This window comes from Balaenoptera acutorostrata, chromosome 14 (genome assembly GCF_949987535.1).
Source record: "Balaenoptera acutorostrata chromosome 14, mBalAcu1.1, whole genome shotgun sequence".
Classification (NCBI taxonomy): Eukaryota; Metazoa; Chordata; class Mammalia; order Artiodactyla; family Balaenopteridae; genus Balaenoptera; species Balaenoptera acutorostrata.
This window is the reverse complement of record NC_080077.1, coordinates 26303585-26321509: the sequence shown is the minus strand read 5'-3', so window position 1 is coordinate 26321509 and position 17925 is coordinate 26303585. Positions and strand designations below refer to the sequence as shown.

Genomic DNA, 17925 nt, shown 5'->3' with positions numbered 1-17925 from the left:
AGTGGGGGTGAGGGGGGTGAGTCTTGTGGGACTTAACTGTGGAATTTGATGCTGTCTCCAGGTAGACAGTGTTTTGAGTTGAACTGTAGGACACCCCACTGATGTTGGAGAGTTGCTTGGTGGTGGTGGGGACTCCCCCATTGGAATTGGGTGCAGAAAATCACACATTTTCTTTACCTGTTCTGCTGAAAACTCGGCCTCTGTGCGCTGGTGCTGAATCGAAATCTCGGAGACAGAATTTTGGGTGAAGTAGGAAAGAATAGCTTTATTGCTTTGCCAGGCAAAGGGGGACACAGTGGGCTCGTGCCCCCCAAAAACTGTCCCAACTTGGATTTGGTGAGGAGTTTTATAGCAAAGGTTCAAGGGCGGGGTTGCTGATAATATTAGGGTGTGTGCAGGGTCTGCACTCCTTTAATCTGGCCTCAGGTGGTCTCTCCTAGTGAGCTTCTCTGGTTCCTTTTATCTGGTCTCAAGTGGTCTCTTGATAAACTTCTGTGGTTCCTTTAATCTGGCCTCAGGTGGTCTTCTCTGGAATGAAGAATGCTAACACCTTCCATGTGTTGAGGGTTTTAGTTCTGTAGAGAATTCAAAGATATTGTTATGTGTATCCCTTGGGGTGGAACCAGGACCCTGCCCCAAGGCTGCGCTATTGTTTCTTGGCTGCTCCTACCTTGTCTCTGCATCCCCTCCCTTCCCCGATTAGCAACTATTGGAATCACCCCTTTGAAACTCTTGGAAGGTCATGGAGGCTGGAGTCTTTTGCCTACAAACAAGAAATGGGGGACAGAAAGGCTTCCATGCCCAGGAGCCCCACGGGGTCCTGCTCGGTTTCAATTCATTCGTTACATTAATGCAGCAGTTCTCAGACATTTTGGTCTCAAGACCTTTGACGCTTTTAAAAACTACTGAGAACCTCAAAGAACTTTTTAAGAATTTTTTGGATTATATTTACCATATTAGACATTAAAATAGAAATTTTAAAATAATTCATTAAAAATAAGCCCACTACATATTAATATAAAGACTTAAAAAATTTTTTTTCGTTTTATTTATTTTATTTTTGGCTGCATTGTGTCTTCATTGCTGTGCGCTGGCTTTCTCTAGTTGCAGTGAGCGGGGGCTACTCTTCGTTGCAGTGCGCGGGCTTCTCATTGCGGTGGCTTCTCTAGTTGGGGAACACGGGCTCTAGGCGCCCGGGCTTTGGTAGTTGCCGCACGTGGGCTCAGTAGTTGTGGCTCGTGGGCTCCAGAGCTCAGGCTCAGTAGTTGTGGCGCACAGGCTTAGTTGCTCTGCGGCATGTGGGATCTTCCCGGACCAGGGCTCGAACCCGTGTCCCTTGCACTGGCAGGCGGATTCTTAACCACTGCTTTCAAAACAGACAAATTTTACATTTTGCCAGCCTCTTTACTATCTGGCTTAATAGAAAACAGCTGGATCCTCAGCTCTGCTTCTCCATTCAGTCTGTTACAATCTGCTGCTTTGGTTGACGTAGATAAAGCAAATCCAGCTTCAACAGGTAAATGGTTTAAAACAGGAGGGTAATTTTAATCACCTTTTCAGATAATTGTGAAAATTCTTTTTTGATAAACTCCACTGTATACTCCTAAGAGATTGAGAATGAAAAGTTTTGAACTTATGGACCTTCTGACAAGATCTCAGGTGTCTAGGCTATACTTTGAGAACCATTTCTCCCCATTTCAGAAGCCAGAATCTCAAATCATTCGTTCTTCGGAGTCACCAACTCTTCCTCGTACCTGAGAACAGGAGCTGCTTTCAGCCCTACCTTCTCAGGACCTCGCCTTGGCCCCCAAAGCTTTAGGCCTGCACAGCAAGCATGCGGTTATGCTTTGGAGGGAGGTGGCTCTCTGTTCTCCTGCCTCACAGGCCTGTGGAACTGCCCCCCGGATTCTTTTTAGAGCCACTAGCCGTGGAAATTGCCCCATCACAGTCCTGCAAACAATGTCCTCCTTATTGAGGTCTTATGAAGATTACATAAGATATCAAATAAGACAGTACTTTGCAGAATATACAACAAATCACAAGAGAAACTTCCCTCTGATGAAATAGGCTCGCAGTGTTTTAGCAGTTTGTAGCAGGATTAAGGGTGTTTTGTTTTGTTTTGTTTTTTCCGGTCCTGAGTTTCAAAGTGTGATTTTAGAGTGGAAAACAAAGTTCTTGGACCAAAGGAGCAGATAAGAATCCGGGTTTAAGTGTTATTTCTGGTTTCCAAGAATACAAAGAGGCCTAATTGGCCCTTGGGAATTACAAACAAATCAGCCCAAGTTGGCAAGATCTGGAAAACTGCACTGTGGCCCTTGTAAATGTTCTTTAAAATAAATTCTGGCATCTGAAATAGGGAACTGGAACCATCATTTTTCTGCGGATCAGAAACCTTTGGTTGCCTAACCACCCCCTACCCCCAACAGGCCTGATTGGGTATCAGGAACTGCCACTATTATCAGCCCTGTGCTTCAGAGGAGGCTGCCCCATTGCAGGCTGGGCTGTCTGGTGTGGCCATGGGCTTGCCCTGCATCCCGTGTATCAGAATGGGGTGTGAGAGGGATGCTGTCTCAGTCCTGTCAAGGTGAAGTTCTTTCTTCCGCTGAAACTTGTCACATTTGAATGATGCTTGTAGCAACTACAGCTGCTTTGTCTCTGTGTCTCTGTCTCTTTATCCCACCCAGCCAGGGGATAAAGCTGACAAATCGAGGGTGGATTAGTAGAAAGATGGAAAGAACCTGGGTTCTTGGCTGTGCCTTGAGAGCATGGACTTACCTCAGCCTGGAGCCAGCCTGCCTCCTTGTTTAAGCCTCTTAGGGAGTTGGATTTCCTATCACTTGCAGCTGAAAGCACCCTCCCCAATACACTCTCCCTAAAGGAATCCCTTGACCCTCAGGGACACAGGGGTAGGAGGATAGCCCAGGTGAATGTGGCAGCTGTAACCTGAAGATCTATTGATGGCATCTTTTTCCTCTTTTCTGGCTGTCGTTTGGCCATTTTGTTGTCCTTTTTATTTCTTCTGCAGGTCAAGTTGAAATTCTAAATTGAGTTTTTGGTAACTGGTGGAATAGGAGAGCTGAAACATCTGTGGCATTTACAAGGCCTGGGGCCTTGGAGATGGGGCCAAGCTTCTCTCCCACACCCTGGGCACACAGGTGGGTATCATAACCTTGTCCCACTGCCGCAAATAACTGATTTACTCGTGTGCTCCGCCAGTTAGACCCCAAACTCCGTCGTCTTTATACTCAGGGACCCTGGTCTATATAATGTGCCTGCCCCCCACAATACTGAAGGCTACCAATTATGGAGCATTGATCTATGCCAGGAATTGTACTAATGACTTTACGCATTGTCTTTATTAAATTTTACAACAATACAATAGGTTCTAATATAACCTATATTTTAATGATAAAACAGATTGGAGTGATAAAACCATTTGCTTGAAGTCACACAGCTAATATATGATAGAGGTTCAAATACAGGTCTGACTTGAAAATTGTTCTTTTAACTAATATATTCTGTCTTTGATGCATGTTTGCTGAATACCTGTCATTTAGATGTGTTAGAATAGGAATGAACGTTGTCCCTATCTATTCCTTCATTTCCCCTTTCCCCTTTGGAAAAATGTATCGAGAGAGAAGGCATATATGCAATTATTTGAATACTGGCTCTTCTCTAAGAATAGGCTTTATCACTGTATAGGTTATGAATGCCTTCAGTGGTAAGTAGTGGAAAGTCTAACAGAAGTTTAAACGAGATAGGGCTTATTTCCCTCATATACTATGCAGTCTGGAGTTAGGCCTTCAGCACTGGTATGTCCAGGATTCTGTTGACCTTCCATTATAGTTGGCTCTTCATACCACAAAAAGGCTGTTGCAGCTCCAGTCATCACATCCTAATCCAAGACAGAAGGCAAAAAAAACTGAAGGCAGAAGGGCAGTGCCAGCTAAACAGGTCTAATCCTTTATATCAGGAAAGCAAAAGGTTGTTCAGAGCCACAGGGGAGGCTGAAAAGTAGGAAACAGGATTCTCCGGAAAGGCTTAGACCAATCTTGATCTACCAGTTGAGGCTGACCATACTGTCAGTCAAAACAGAGTTGGAATCTAGTTGCTAAGGAGAAGGCTGCTAACACTGCCAACCACACATTTCAGAGAAGTAGAGGCTTTTAGAATTTGAAGAGGTGATAGAGAGATCCCCATCTTGCAGATAAGACAGCTGAGACTTGAAAAGAAGGCAGGTGTCTGAGCCAGGATGAAAGAGGGTTTCCTTAGAGTTCACTCTCCCCAGTACACCTCTCCCAGTACACCTCCCTGATACTTCTATAAAGTGTTTGCTTTCAGAGCCCTTTCATATCTCCTACTCAGTTTATCCTTCTCATCCTTTTGAAGGGGGCTGGGAAGGGCAGACCCTTCCCAGTGTCTTGTGAGTAGAAGCGACGTCCCAGAGAGAGCTCAGCAACATGCCCAGGATTATACCCTGTGTTTGTTGGCCAAAACGAAATCATAAATCTCCAGGTTGGGCCAGAGTTAACAGACTTCATTGCCCCCCACGATACTGTGATCTTCCCTATGGCCTTCACACTTACACCAGAGCAGGGGCGCTCCCTGCTCAGACACCCTGAGCTTTCAGTTGGGCAGGTCCGGCTGCCTTGGCATGCCAGCAGAAATGTCTCCGGGGATGACTGGGTGGAACTCAGCCTGCATAGGGACACTGGGTCCTTCTTTGTCCCCAGGGAAAGAGGACAGCCACCCACTGTGCCTGTGAGAGTGGTGATGAGTAAGGGCCCATAAACTTGAGTCTGAATGTTTACTTCCCGGGTTGATTTGACCCTGTCTTTCAGCTGCAGGGTTCCTGGTCATTTTGATCCTGTTCAGCATGTTCCTGCTGTGATATAGACAGTGGGTCAGGTCACCCTAGTAACAGGGCATCTTGGGCAGCTGGAAGTGTGTTTACGTGGTCGAGTCAGTTACTCTCCGTTTTCTGAATGGGGGTCCTTTCATTACCCTGGAAAAGGAGAGATTCTTTTCTTTAGCTAGAAGAGTCTATATAGTGGGATTTTACCGATAAAAATAGTAATTATAGCAGAATCATAGTTATAGTGTTTAAAATATGTGAATACTTGATAAATTCATTGACAAATTTCCCTTTCTGCCATATGAACATCTTTATCAGCCTTGAGGACCTTAGCTTGTTTCCACTGATTCTGTGGGATATGTAGTTTTGCAAACTCACTAAGTCTCTATTTGGATTTCGGGCATTTACAGCCAAGACTGTTGTGAATGGCTGTGTTGCATTTGTTCTTTGTGACCTCTGATGGATAAGCGTGCCAAGAATAATAACACCAGGAAGACTTATGTGAATGCCCATGGGAAGGAGGATCTGGACGGCCCTCCTGTTTAGTCACAGCTCAGTCCTTTGCAGTCCCATTGTCATGCCCTGGATTGGGATTGGTGTCAGGCTGCTCTTACTGTCTTGGTTTCCTGTCTTCTGGTTTTTAAAAATTTCACTAAGAGGACAGTCTGCTACTGTTTCTTCCCTTCAGTGCATAAAAAAATACTGGGCATTTGTTTTTCTTCCAGTGCATGTTGCATTTAGGAAGGTCATGCAGTTATAGAATAGATATGATATTACCTTGAGAGGAATAAAGTAGCCCATGGCTGATGTATGGTAAATAAAACTGCCTACAGGGTGAGCATGTTTAAGGCAGTTTAAAACAGGCTGAAAGATACCTTGCCACAGTCTGAAAACTGCAACTTTCAATTTGGCACTATAATGCCAATAACAAACCCAACCTTTAAAAATAAATTTAGTCCCAGTCTTGTCTTCACATCAGGTGAGGCCAGACCTACCTGTTGAGTGGCAGATTAATGTAGGTCTTATTCAGCTGACTGTACAGGCTGGGAGAGGGAAAGTATAGAGTCTATAATGTGTTTAAAGCAGGCAGCTAATAAGGAACCAAACTAACCTTTTTTGGCGTTCACCTAAGACCTATTTTTTAAAAAGTGCTTGCAGGGCTGAATGTGTTGGGATATTCAGTTGTTGAAATACCACAAACATATTATTGCTGGGAGAAGTTGCTGCTTATGGGAAAATAAAATTTAACATCACTGTTCTCTGCCTGATGCTTATTGTCAAAATGAATTGCTTAAAGGGAGTCATCTGTGTACGTGGATGGCTGAAAGTGATTTTCAATGCCTGTGGAGAAAAGAGCTGCAGCGCTTTAAACAGGGGATAGAGACTGTAACTTCAAAATATAAAAGGTTTCATTCTGCCCCCTCCAGCTTTATTGAGGTGTAATTGACAAATAAGATTGTATATATTTAAGGTGTACAGTGTATTGATTTGATATATGTATACATTGTGAAATGATTACCATAATCAAGTTAATCAACACATCCAACACCTCACATAGTGTGTGTGTGTGTGTGTATGGTGAGAACACTTAAGATCTACTCTCTTAGCAAGATTCAAGTATACAAGATTCAAGTATACATACAGTACAGTATTACTGACTGTAGTCACTAAGCTGTTCATCAGATCCCCAGAACTAATCCATCTCATAACTGAAAGTTTGTACCCTGTGACCAGCGTCTCCCTATTCCCCCGCCCTCCAGCCTTTGGCAACCACCATTCTACTCCCTCTTTCTCTGAGTTTGACTTTTTTTTTAGATTTCACATATAAGTGTGTGTGCTCATGCAGTATTTGTATTTCTGCCTCTGGCTTATTTCATTTAGCACAATGTCTTGTAGATTCACCAATGTTGTTGCAAATGGCAGGATTTCCTTCCTCTTTATGGCTGAATAATATTCCATTGTGTGTGGTTCTATCTGTAGCTAGATAGATATCACCTTTTCTTTATCCATTCATCTGTTGATGAACACTTAAGTTGTTTCCATAACTTGGCTATTGTGAATAAAGCAGCAATGAACATGGGAATGTGGCTATTTCTTTTAGATACTGATTTCATTTGAGTATATACCCAGACGAGGGATTGCTGGACCATATGGTAATTCCATATTTAATTTTTTGAGGAATCTCCCTACTGTTTTCCATAGTTGCTGCACCAATTTATATTCCCACTAACAGTGCACAGGGTTCCCTTTTCTCCACATCCTTGCCAAAGCGCATCTTTACTCAGACAGAAACAATTCTTGATGGTACTTGTCCTGAGAGAAGTGGGGATTATTGCACTGGCTTTCATGTGCTGCTGGGTTGTTTTAGGGGAGAACATAAGACAACTGGATGATTAATATTTTTTATTACTTTGGTTAATTTCCAGGAAGGTCTGTGTTTGTTTCCACGTTGTAGCTGCCTCTTTCCCTTCCACTTTTAGTTCCTGTTCCCTAATGATGGAGAGGCAACATGTTGCTATGGAAAGAGTGTAGGCTTTTGTGTCACACAGTCCTTACATTTGAATCTGGACTCATCCATCTACCAGCTCTGTCCATGGCTACTTGGCTCTGGGAGCCTCCGTGTCTTGAACTGTAAGATGGGCTTGATAATGTCCACTGCCCCATTTCTCATGAGGATTAAACGAGGTAACATAATGAGAAAGTTCCTAGTTCACAGCCTCTTCCATTGGATGGGCTCATCACTTCTCTTCCTTTCCATACCTTCTTCTCTACAACAGAGACCAAAGTGTTCCTAGTTTTTCCTAAGTTTTAACAGTAGGGTTCAGCTTATAACGGCACCTAATGCTTCACAGTAGTTATGTGACATGGGACAAGTTACTTACTATCTCTGAGCCTGTTAGCTCATTGATGGCATGGAAATAATTACCTATTAACATAGTGCTGTAAGTACTAAATTAAATGAGATCATGTATATACGCCAAGTCATAATGCCTGGCACTGAGTGGGCACTCAGTGACCGATTGGTGTTAATACTGTAAGGACATATCTTGAAGGCAGCCTTCTTTCTGCCATCTTCTTGAGCATCACAGGTTCCTCTGACTTTTCCTTTGCTGGCATCATTTCTTTTCTCCACTCACTGACTGGAGGGATTTTTCTAAGCTCTGTCCTTCTGTTTTACATCTCTTACTTTTCCTTGGAAGTTTCATCCACTTCCAAGGTTTCAGCTACCACTTTTAGATGGCTACTGTCTACATTTTTTTCTGAGCTCCAGATAGGTACATCCAGTTTTCTATTTGTTAGTACTTGGATGCCCAAAGGAATCTTGAACTCAAAATATTACAAAACTTTAGTTATTATCATTCCCACTTCCTTCCTCAAAACTGTTCTTCCAGTAGGTCCTCTCTACTCTACTTCTGTGCTATCTCTAGGTTCTGTTTCCTCCTTTCCATTTTTTAATACAGGCCCAAGTACATTGTACTTTCAGGACTACGCCCCTATAGCAGAGGGCAGTTCCTTCTTCCAGGTCTTTCCACTGCCAGTAAATAATATCAACAAGAAAACTATAATAACAAGACAGTGTGACCAGTAAGAAAAAGTACCATGACCACAATCATTTGTTGGGTGTACAAGATGTTAGGCAGAATCATACCACCCTAAGCCCTGGGTGAGGTGGGACCCTGCCCTGGGCTCATGTTGTAGAGGCCCCGTTCTCCTTCTCCTCGGGGCGAAGGGAACATTCCCACCCAGAGCCCACCCTGCACCCTCAGCTCATGCTCTGAGTACTTGAGACTTAAGAGTTCCCTACTTAGATTATGCTGAGCCTCATTCTAGAAACAGCATGTGGGCCCTTTCCCCACCTCTGTCTTTGGGAATGTGCATCTCTAGGCTTGAGGCCTGGCCACAGGGCAGCTGTTTGCATGGGTTGTGGTCTGAGATTTGCCTGTAGTCTGGGATGTCCATACCTGTGCCCACGAGACCTCTCCTGGGGCAGGACAGAGCCAGGGGTTGGAAGAGAAGGGGGTTGGCCCAGGCGTCTTCAGGAGTGCTGAGAAGGTTAGGCTGGCAATCAGCAATGTTTCTAATGTAGCTTCTTATCTAATCATCACAGTACTTCTCAAGGTAGGTAATGTTACTTCTGTATTTTGAGATGAATAAAATGAGACTTGAAGAGGTTGAAAACTTAGTGCACAGGTTGTAATTGGCAGAGCCTAAATTTGAACCAGATTAGTTTGACTCCAAAATTTTTTCCATGATATTTGTACTTTTTATCCATTTTCCACATTGTAGCCAGAGTTCCATTTTGTATAGAAAATGTCTGAGATCACCTCATTCCCTTGATTAAAAATCTTTTATTAGCTCTTTATTTTCAATTGGCTAAAGACCAGTCTCTCTGGTGTCGCATGCGAGACCCTTCAAAACCTGGTTCAAATCTACTTTGTCAAACTCATTTCTCACCAGTCTTCCCACCATGACTTATTGGGTCATAATTGTACTTGGGCTGTTCCATGAATCCACTCTGCCTTTGCACTCGCAGTCTCAGCTGGGTATGTCCTTTCCCTCTTCCTCACCTGGCTGACCAAGTCCCATACTGTCCCCTCCTTTTTCAGGGCCAAATGAGTATCACCTCGTGCATGAAGACATTTGAATTTTTCTAGATAGGATCTCTCCTGCCCCTATTATCTACTTCTGTAGTTGTGTGTACCTTAATACGAGTGCCTATTACTTTTTACCTGTGTTATCTCCCTTAGACAGTGGGTTCCTTGTGGGCAGGAACTCCGTCTCATTCATCATTATGCCTAATACTTCATACAGAGCCTGGATGTCTACATAAATATTAAAATAAAAAATCTTTTTATTACTGAATATCTTACTTACTTCTCAAAGATTATTAGCCATTGAGGAATACAAATTTTAGTTCTGACATTTGTATTGATTTGCTAATAGACTGGTTTTACAGGCGTTTTGACATCATAACTGGAAATTTCTATCTCACAGAAAAATGCAACTTGACATTTAATCCTACCGTTTTGCTGTCATGACATTTAAGTGGTGAGAAGTCATTATAATAAATGTATACACATTATTTGTGAGCTTTAATAGGCCAGTGAGTTCTGAATAGAATGTAAAGAAATCACAGTTTTGTCTCAGAGGGGTTAGTTTTGGTTTTTTGAGTTACCTGTTTTTGGTTATATAGGCGTTTCTGAATGATGTTTATTGCATAGACTTGCTGTTTTTCAAGAGGTAACTACCATTTGCATAAAGTTATCGGCACATAAAAAAGATGATGTTGTGGTATGGCTCATTTTCTCTTCTTCCCTAAGATTTGAGTATTCGAGTTAGAAATCTTATTTGTTCTAGTGGTTTCTCCCTACTTGCCCCTCCGCGACAGAGATTCCGGGCAGAGTCTTGCCTCTAGATTGCCTGTCAGAGCATTTTCATCATGAAAAAAATCATTAAGGAACAAAATGCCTGTGGTCCCATGGTCCAGGGCAGGGCGATTCCCACAGGCATGTTTCATTCTGTCAGCATATTCACACTGTAAACCTGAAAGCTTGATTGGAAGTAAAACATGCCATAGAAAGAAGCAAAATTAATTTAAGCATACTGATTTTAGATACTTGTGACTATGGTAATTATATCAATACTTGAGGGTCATAAGCAAGCCTATTTTCAGCCACAAAGGTTTTGGGGAGAAGAAAGAATTCAGTAAGTGTTTGAAAGATGCTAAGGAAATGTCTTTGGGGAAAGAGAAACTATTCCAGGAATATTGCCCAGCTTTTGATAAAGTGGGAAGGGTAGTGACTTGATGAAGAGATGAAGTTAGCACAGAGGAAATTCAGGAAGGATTAGATTGAAGCCGTTCCTGGAAACACAGCCTTTGAGGATGCTAGGCCAGAGCTTTGAAGGAAAGGGGGCATGTGTTTATGCACATATGGGAGAGGGCTAGCGTCACTTCTTCTCTATTTCTAAAGGTAATATATTTTATTATTGAAAGATTTTTAAATGTTAAAACATGTAAATAATAAAACCAAAACCATCCATGTTCCCAAAAGACTGAGATATATTCCAGAGGGGTTTTGAGGAATTTCTTTCCAGCCTCAGTCCCTTTCTCCTCCACTCACTTGTGTGTGTATATAACTTTTTAATTCAAGTGTAGGACCATGGTATGGTATATTTTCTACATTGTATTCTCATTTTAAATTTCCTCGACATAACATTTTCAAAGCATTTTCCTGTGTTAATAAAAACTTTTCAAGATACTTTAAATTATTGTACGTTATTCCATTTCAGAGATGTACCAGAATTTATTTAACCTTATTTACATTATAAATGAAACTACCGATAAATCTCTGCACCTGAAACTTTGCTGTATCTCTGATGATTTCTTTAGAAAAGGTTCATACAATAGAAAATCCTCGGTCAGAGCATACTAATATTTTTAAGCTCTTGAGATACATTGACAAATTGTTTTTGATGACAGAATTAAAGAGTAAAATCTTTCCATGGTGCCGCAGGAAGTGGTTATATGAGGAACTGATAAGTGTGTTGATGGAGGTGAGGAGGGGTTTATAAGTGGAAAAATGTAAAAGTTCACACGTGAATGATTGATGTGGGAGATAAAGTGAGGAAGTATAAGGATGGATTGACCATGGACAGAAAGGAGTTTCTTTGTGAAGGGTGCTTCACAGGCTTGCTGTGTGTGAAATGCTTAACCAGGCCTTGGAACAGGTGTGAGAGTGACAAATGGTAACCATTCACGTCACGTGCTGTTAAGGAGCTTGAGTTCAGGGGTCCAGCGCTGCTCCAGCCCTTGTCCAGGAGTGACTGGTCCTCTCTCCCTTTCACCTCCCTCATCAGTAAATGTCGGTAACATTCGTCCTTCCTCGTTGGGTTGGTGTGCAGCTTAGATGAAATTGTGTGCCTAGGCCCTTAGCCTGGTGTGTGGCACACTAAGGCTTTAACAGTTGGCACTTCTGTGACATCCACTGTCGCTCTCCCTTGTATCAGTTAGTAATCCTCTGGTTGAAAGTGACAGAACACTCCATCCAAAGAGAAAAGCCAGTATGTTGTGTCCAACACAGAGTGTTGTATCCAATGGAATGGGAATGCCACTTGATTTGGTCTTTTTTTTTTTTTTTTAACCGGACTTGTTTATTTTTATAAGCTCAACCAATCTTTAAATGGCCTTTATGTTAACACTTCTTAGGCATTTTCCACTTATTTATTTGTTCGTTTGTTTACTCATTCATCCATTCAGAAGGTGAATGTACACATTTACACTTGCCCCTGTCTTGAAAAGGAATGATATCTGTTTTCCTCTGTTCTTTACTCAGTGCCATGTGCAGGGCCCCAGACATAATAGATGCTCAGTAGTTGTTAAAAATAATCAAGAACAACCTCCTTATGATTAATATGGACTTTATTTTCTCCTTTTTTTCCTCTAGGGGGAAAAAAAAGAAAATCTTTAGTGTTTTTCCCCCGATTACATAGAATTTATATCTTTTGGTAGAAGTAGTAGTATTGATAATTCTAGATTGCAGGTGGAAATACCAAGCCACCTTTAATTTTTTTCAAAGATATATAAGCTATGGGGATATAATATACACCATGGTGACTATAACAATACTACATTATATATTTGAAAGTTGCTAAGAGAATAGATCTTCAAAGTTCTCATCACAAGAAAAAAAACTGTAACTATGTGAGGTGATTCTTGTTAACTAAACTTATTGGGGTCGTTATTTTGCAATATATACATATATCAAATCATTTTGTTGTACACTTTAAACTTCTACAATGTTGTATGTAACTTACATGTCTCAATAAGTCATTGGAAAAAATTTTTTTCAAAATGAATAAAAATTTACTCTTATAAATTATCTTCTTGACCTATTATGTTTTATATTTTTTAAATATTGCAAGAATATTAAAATGAAGAAGATAAACCCATTTCCCTATTACAATAATATACCAAAAGGTTTTCATATTTTTGTTGCTTTCTATTCTTTTACAGCTTATTTTTTAGACATGTCAAATAGCAAAGATAAAAATCTAGATAGTATTTAAAAATTTTCAGGTGATTGATAACCTACTAAATTGTCTGCAGTTGTCCTCTCATTACAAAAACCTATTAGCATAGTGAGGCCCATCAGGTAAATGGAGGTTTACTTTATAAACAAGAAGTGTACATATAATTGCTAAAAAGAACACTTGGACTGTTGATGTAAGTGCCAGGAAGAAAATGAGTTCCATGTTTAATATTTTCTCTGTGTATGTGCAGATTCACTCACATATTTGAGCTGAACAGGAGAAGAAAATGCTGCGATGTTAACTTGTGAGGAGTCCAGTGACTTTGTGGCTTTATGAATATTTTCTTCAGATTATATCAGTATACTCTAGAGTTATTATATGAAAATTAATACAGATAGAAAGAAAACAAAAGATCCCCCATGCCACTCTCTGGACATACCCATGGTCAGCATTCAGCCCAGCTCTTTTCTTAGGTAGTGCCCTAATTAATTTTCATTGTTGTGTGTCTCTCTGTATTGTTTGGATTTTGTAATGTACATGTATGCCTTTTATAATGAAATATAATAAAAGTATATTTTGAGGGAAAATATGAGCATAACCATATTATATTATTTAGGATTCTTTTCTAAAAAATTTTTATTGAAATATAGTTGATTTACAATGTCATGTTAGTTTCAGGTACACAGCAAAGTGATTCAGTTATACATATATATGTATATCCTTTCTCAGATTCTTTTTCCTTACAGGTTATTACAAGATATTGAGTATAGTTCCCTGTGCTGTACAGTAGGACCTTGTTGGTTATCTATTTAGGATTCTTTTTAACAGAGTGAATCATGTAAAATTACGGATATTCAACCCTTTCCAATGTACAGAAAATGGAAGTTTCGTATGTCCTACTTAATAATCGCAATAGGCTTGCTAAGGCATCTCGAAATCCTGCAGGAGAAATGGGATTTTATGTTGTTCACAGTTGTATCCCTAGGGCCTAGAACAGTTCCTGAAGGATGAATCTAATCTTTGTTGCGAAATATAGAGGTTACTGATGAAGATAATTTCATAAAAATAGGAGTGAAAATAGAAATAAAATGGAAACATTTTAACTGCACTGCAGAGAAAATCAATTAAGGAAACAATTCAGTTCCAATTGGCTCAGTGAATTGGCTCTGGCGAAAGCTTAGTCAATGAAAATTCATCAGTGTTGATGCAAACTGTTTAAAGCATCGGTATTTATAAACACAAATAATATCCCAAGTGTCACAACAAGGGGCTGAAAAACCTTCTGTACTCAAACTAGGAAAGGTCATGATTACTAGGAAAAGTGATGGCTGAACCCAGCAGCTAGATCCAAAGCCACATTTATCCCACTCATCCAAACTGTATATACCTTTCCATAACTGCATTCATAACTACATTCCAACTGTCAAATGTAACACATTGCTTCATGAACGACCCTCACAGTAAGATAATTTACATTACTTATTTGATGTCTGTCCCCATTCTTTTAAACGGGTGGACATCTGGATTGCTGTTTGTAAAGCAGGGTGCCGTATGCCCCGGTTGGTGGGGAGCTGGCGGCTGGCGGAGGCCAGAGAACAGGGGTTTTAAAGACAGATGGTCTAAATTTAAATCACAGCTCTGTCATTTACAAACATGTGGCCTTGGGCAGGTAATCTAGTCTCTCTTAGTTTGTTTTGTCAACAGTTAAATCTCTACATAATAAAATAGTAAATACGACAGTGTGAACATGGTACTTGGGACATACAGGCCACTGATATTCGATCAGAGCCATGGTTATTATGTGAAGGAATCCAGACAGTAACTGAATAAATGGCTTAGATCATAGAATCCTAGAAGTATACAGTATAAGCAGACCTCAGAAATCTAAGGTATCTTTGTGCTCCATCCCATGTAGTGCATCAAAGAGGAAGCAACCTAAAATTCAGAAACAGGTTTGGTTTTACATGAAGTTCATTTTTGTGCTCATTATTGAAAGGTAAGTTTTGGTAAATCCTATCTGTTCCCCTATTCACCCACTTTAATTTCCCTTTGTCCATTGTTATCTTCCAGCCCAATAAAGCTGGTCTGTGAACCATGACAACACAGTTAAGGAGAGAGACTCAGTCTCCTTGACACAACCAGACACTGTCGCGGGATAATGTCTTCCTTGTGCATGTGCAGAGCTGCTTATTATTCTTCTTTAAGAAATAATGATATGCCAGGGCATGAAACCTGGGGCCACTGTCCATATTTAATTAGGCAAGAGTGATCTTGCACATGCTCGTGCATAAAAAATAATCACTTCATGTAACTGAATGTTGGTTTTGGTATGCCCTTTCCCCAATTAGGCATCATCTAGCAAGATCAAAAGGTGATTTATTCCAAGATGGTCTGTGCAGAGGGGACTGAGCGTGTGCCACGTTGCATCTTCATTATAAATTTCATCCTGAGACTCAGTTAACAGGCCTGTTATTCTCTTTTATTAAAATCACTTTAAAAAATTAAGGCAGCAGGGTTTTTATGGTACCACAGAGCAAGCAGTGAAATCAGTGTGCCCCGCGTGTGTTCGTTTCCTGTCGAAGTCGTGATCTGAGGCTCATGACACTCATCTAGGGGACTGCTGGAGCTGAGGCGCTGCGAGGCCTTGGATCCTGAGGAGGGTTAGTCATCCCTCTCACCTCCTACACACACACACACACACACACCCACACACACACCCACCCACCCACCTCTCTGCTTTAGGGCTCAGTGTAACATCACTTCAAAGCTTTTCATCCTAGTGGAACCCTGAGCTCAGCCAGGGAACATGGTCCACTTCTCTTACACAGACACGGAAGTTTCTGCCATATTGGGCAGGTCCTTTCTCCAGAAAGCAGGGGCTCTTAACTTGGGATCTATGTGGAGTTAGGGCTTGGGGGGGCCTGTGAATCCCCTGAAATTACTTGCATGCTCCTCTAGGAAGAGGATCTTTTTGTGTTCATGATCCAAAAAAGCTTAAGAAACAGAACTATCCTAGCTTTGCTCTGATCTTTTGACACCAAAGGGTGTTGGAAGAAACTTGGTCTTGGGAGTGAGACAGATTTCCGTTTGAATTGTCTCCGATAGATTTTAACCATGTAACGTTGGGCAGGCTGTGAACCCTCTCTGAATCTCCATTTTCTCAAATGTAGAACAAGGGTAAGAATGCCTATTTTAAGGTTACAGTGACTGGTAGACTAAATAGCGAAATAACAAGTAATTTTTATTCTGCTTTTTATCCCATGAATAAAATGAAACCAAGTATCTGTTCCGTCTCGTTCCTTGTTGGGTCTTTCCAAGCATCCATGACGGTGCCTTGCACACAGCAGGCACTCAAATGTTGCTTGGATAGATAGTTGGATGGATGGAGTGCCTTGGTTTAGTACCCAGATGAAGTCTGTCAGTCTGCTTCCTCAAAGCACTGATTTTCTAAGAGAAATCTGTCTTGCTAAGACCCTCCCAGGACATGTGCTCTATGTCCTTTGCAAAATCTTTCTGGATACTCTGACAAGATGAGATAGACCTTCTTATCCTATACTGAAAATCGTGGTCTTTGCTGGGCCTTTGTCTATATCAGGGCTGGGCAACTAGCCTGTAGGCCAAATCTGGCCTGTTGCCTGTTTTTGTAAATAAAGTTTTCTGTTGTTTTTTAATAAATTTATTTATTCATGTATTTAGTTTTGGTTGTGTTGGGTCTTTGTTGCTGAGCGCGGGCTTCTCATTGTGGTGGCTTCTCTTGTTGCGGAGCACGGGCTCTAGGCACACGGGCTTCAGTAGTTGTGGCACTTGGGCTCAGTAGTTGTGGCTCACGGGCTCTAGAGCGCCGGCTCAGTAGTTGTGGCGCATGGGCTTAGTTGCTCCACGGCATGAGGGATCTTCTTGGACCAGGGCTTGAACTTGTGTCCGCTGCACTGGCAGGCAGATTCTTAACCACTGTGCCACCAGGGAAGTCCTGTAAATAAAGTTTTATTGGAATGTAGCCATGCTCATTGATTTACATGTTGTCTCTGACTGCTTTTGTGCTATAGCAGCGTTGAGCACAGAGACCGTATGCTCTTCAAAGCCTAAAATATTTTTTTATCTACCTCTTTATGGAAAAAGTTTTGCAACCCCTGATATATATTTTCTGTACTCTTTACTATAACCCTGCAGGATTGGTCTTAAGATGCTCTTGCTATGGATTGGGAAGCTAAGATTTTTTTTTTTTTTAATATTTATTTATTTATTTATTTGGCTGCGTTGGGTCTTCGTTGCTGCATGCAGGCTTTCTCTAGTTGTGGCGAGCTGGGGCTACTCTTCGTTGCGGTGCGGTGGCTTCTCTTGTTGCGGAGCACGGGCTGTAGGCACACAGGCTTCAGTAGTTGTGGCACACGGGCTCAGTAGTTGTGGCTTGCGGGCTCTAGAGCACGGGCTCAGTAGTTGTGGCTTGCGGGCTCTAGAGCACAGGCTCAGTAGTTGTGGCACACGGGCTTAGTTGCTCCGCAGCATGTGGGATCTTCCCAGCCCAGGGATCAAACCCGTTGCATTGCATTGGCAGGCAGATTCTTAACCACTGCGCCACCAGGGAAGTCCAGGAAGCTAAGATTCAACAGAGTTAAGTATATTAACTGAGATTGAACAATTTATAATTGTTAGGGTTTGAATCCAGGTCTGTGTGATCCCACAGCCCATAGTCCTTCCACTAAATGGTGATACCTTGCAATTAAACCAAAACCTAGCAGAACCAATTACATCTTCCAGTCCTTCCTGGTGACTATGCCTGGCACGGGGAACAGTTCAGTGATGTCCCCTGGAATCGTGGTGGGACCTGGTAGTCCTGGCATTTGTCAGCAATCTGTTTCCGGTCTGCAATAGAAATTGTGTGAATGTAGAAGTAGGTAAGAGAGTGGAATGAGGATTTCAAGGACTGATACTGTCGATGGCAGAGCAATTTGGGCGTGCTGTTGTTTATCTGCAAACATAATGCTGCTCCCTAAGGGTCAGGGGGTTCAGCATTCCAGGAAGGTCCTTGTTGCTGCTGA

General features: G+C 41.6%; 1 protein-coding gene across 4 annotated transcripts in view; it reads left to right on the top strand.

Moving 5' to 3' along the window:
- ARFGEF3 (ARFGEF family member 3) overlaps window positions 1–17925 on the top strand; it is a 206982-nt gene that overhangs the window by 22758 nt on the left and 166299 nt on the right. The window contains exon 2 of one of the 4 annotated variants that reach the window (XM_057528070.1): window positions 3026–3155. The exons of the other annotated variants lie outside the window; for them this stretch is intronic. Coding sequence (XP_057384053.1) covers window positions 3118–3155 — 38 coding nt within the window. The 5' untranslated portion in view covers window positions 3026–3117. The remainder of the gene's footprint in view (window positions 1–3025; window positions 3156–17925) is intronic. 4 annotated transcript variants of the gene reach the window in all.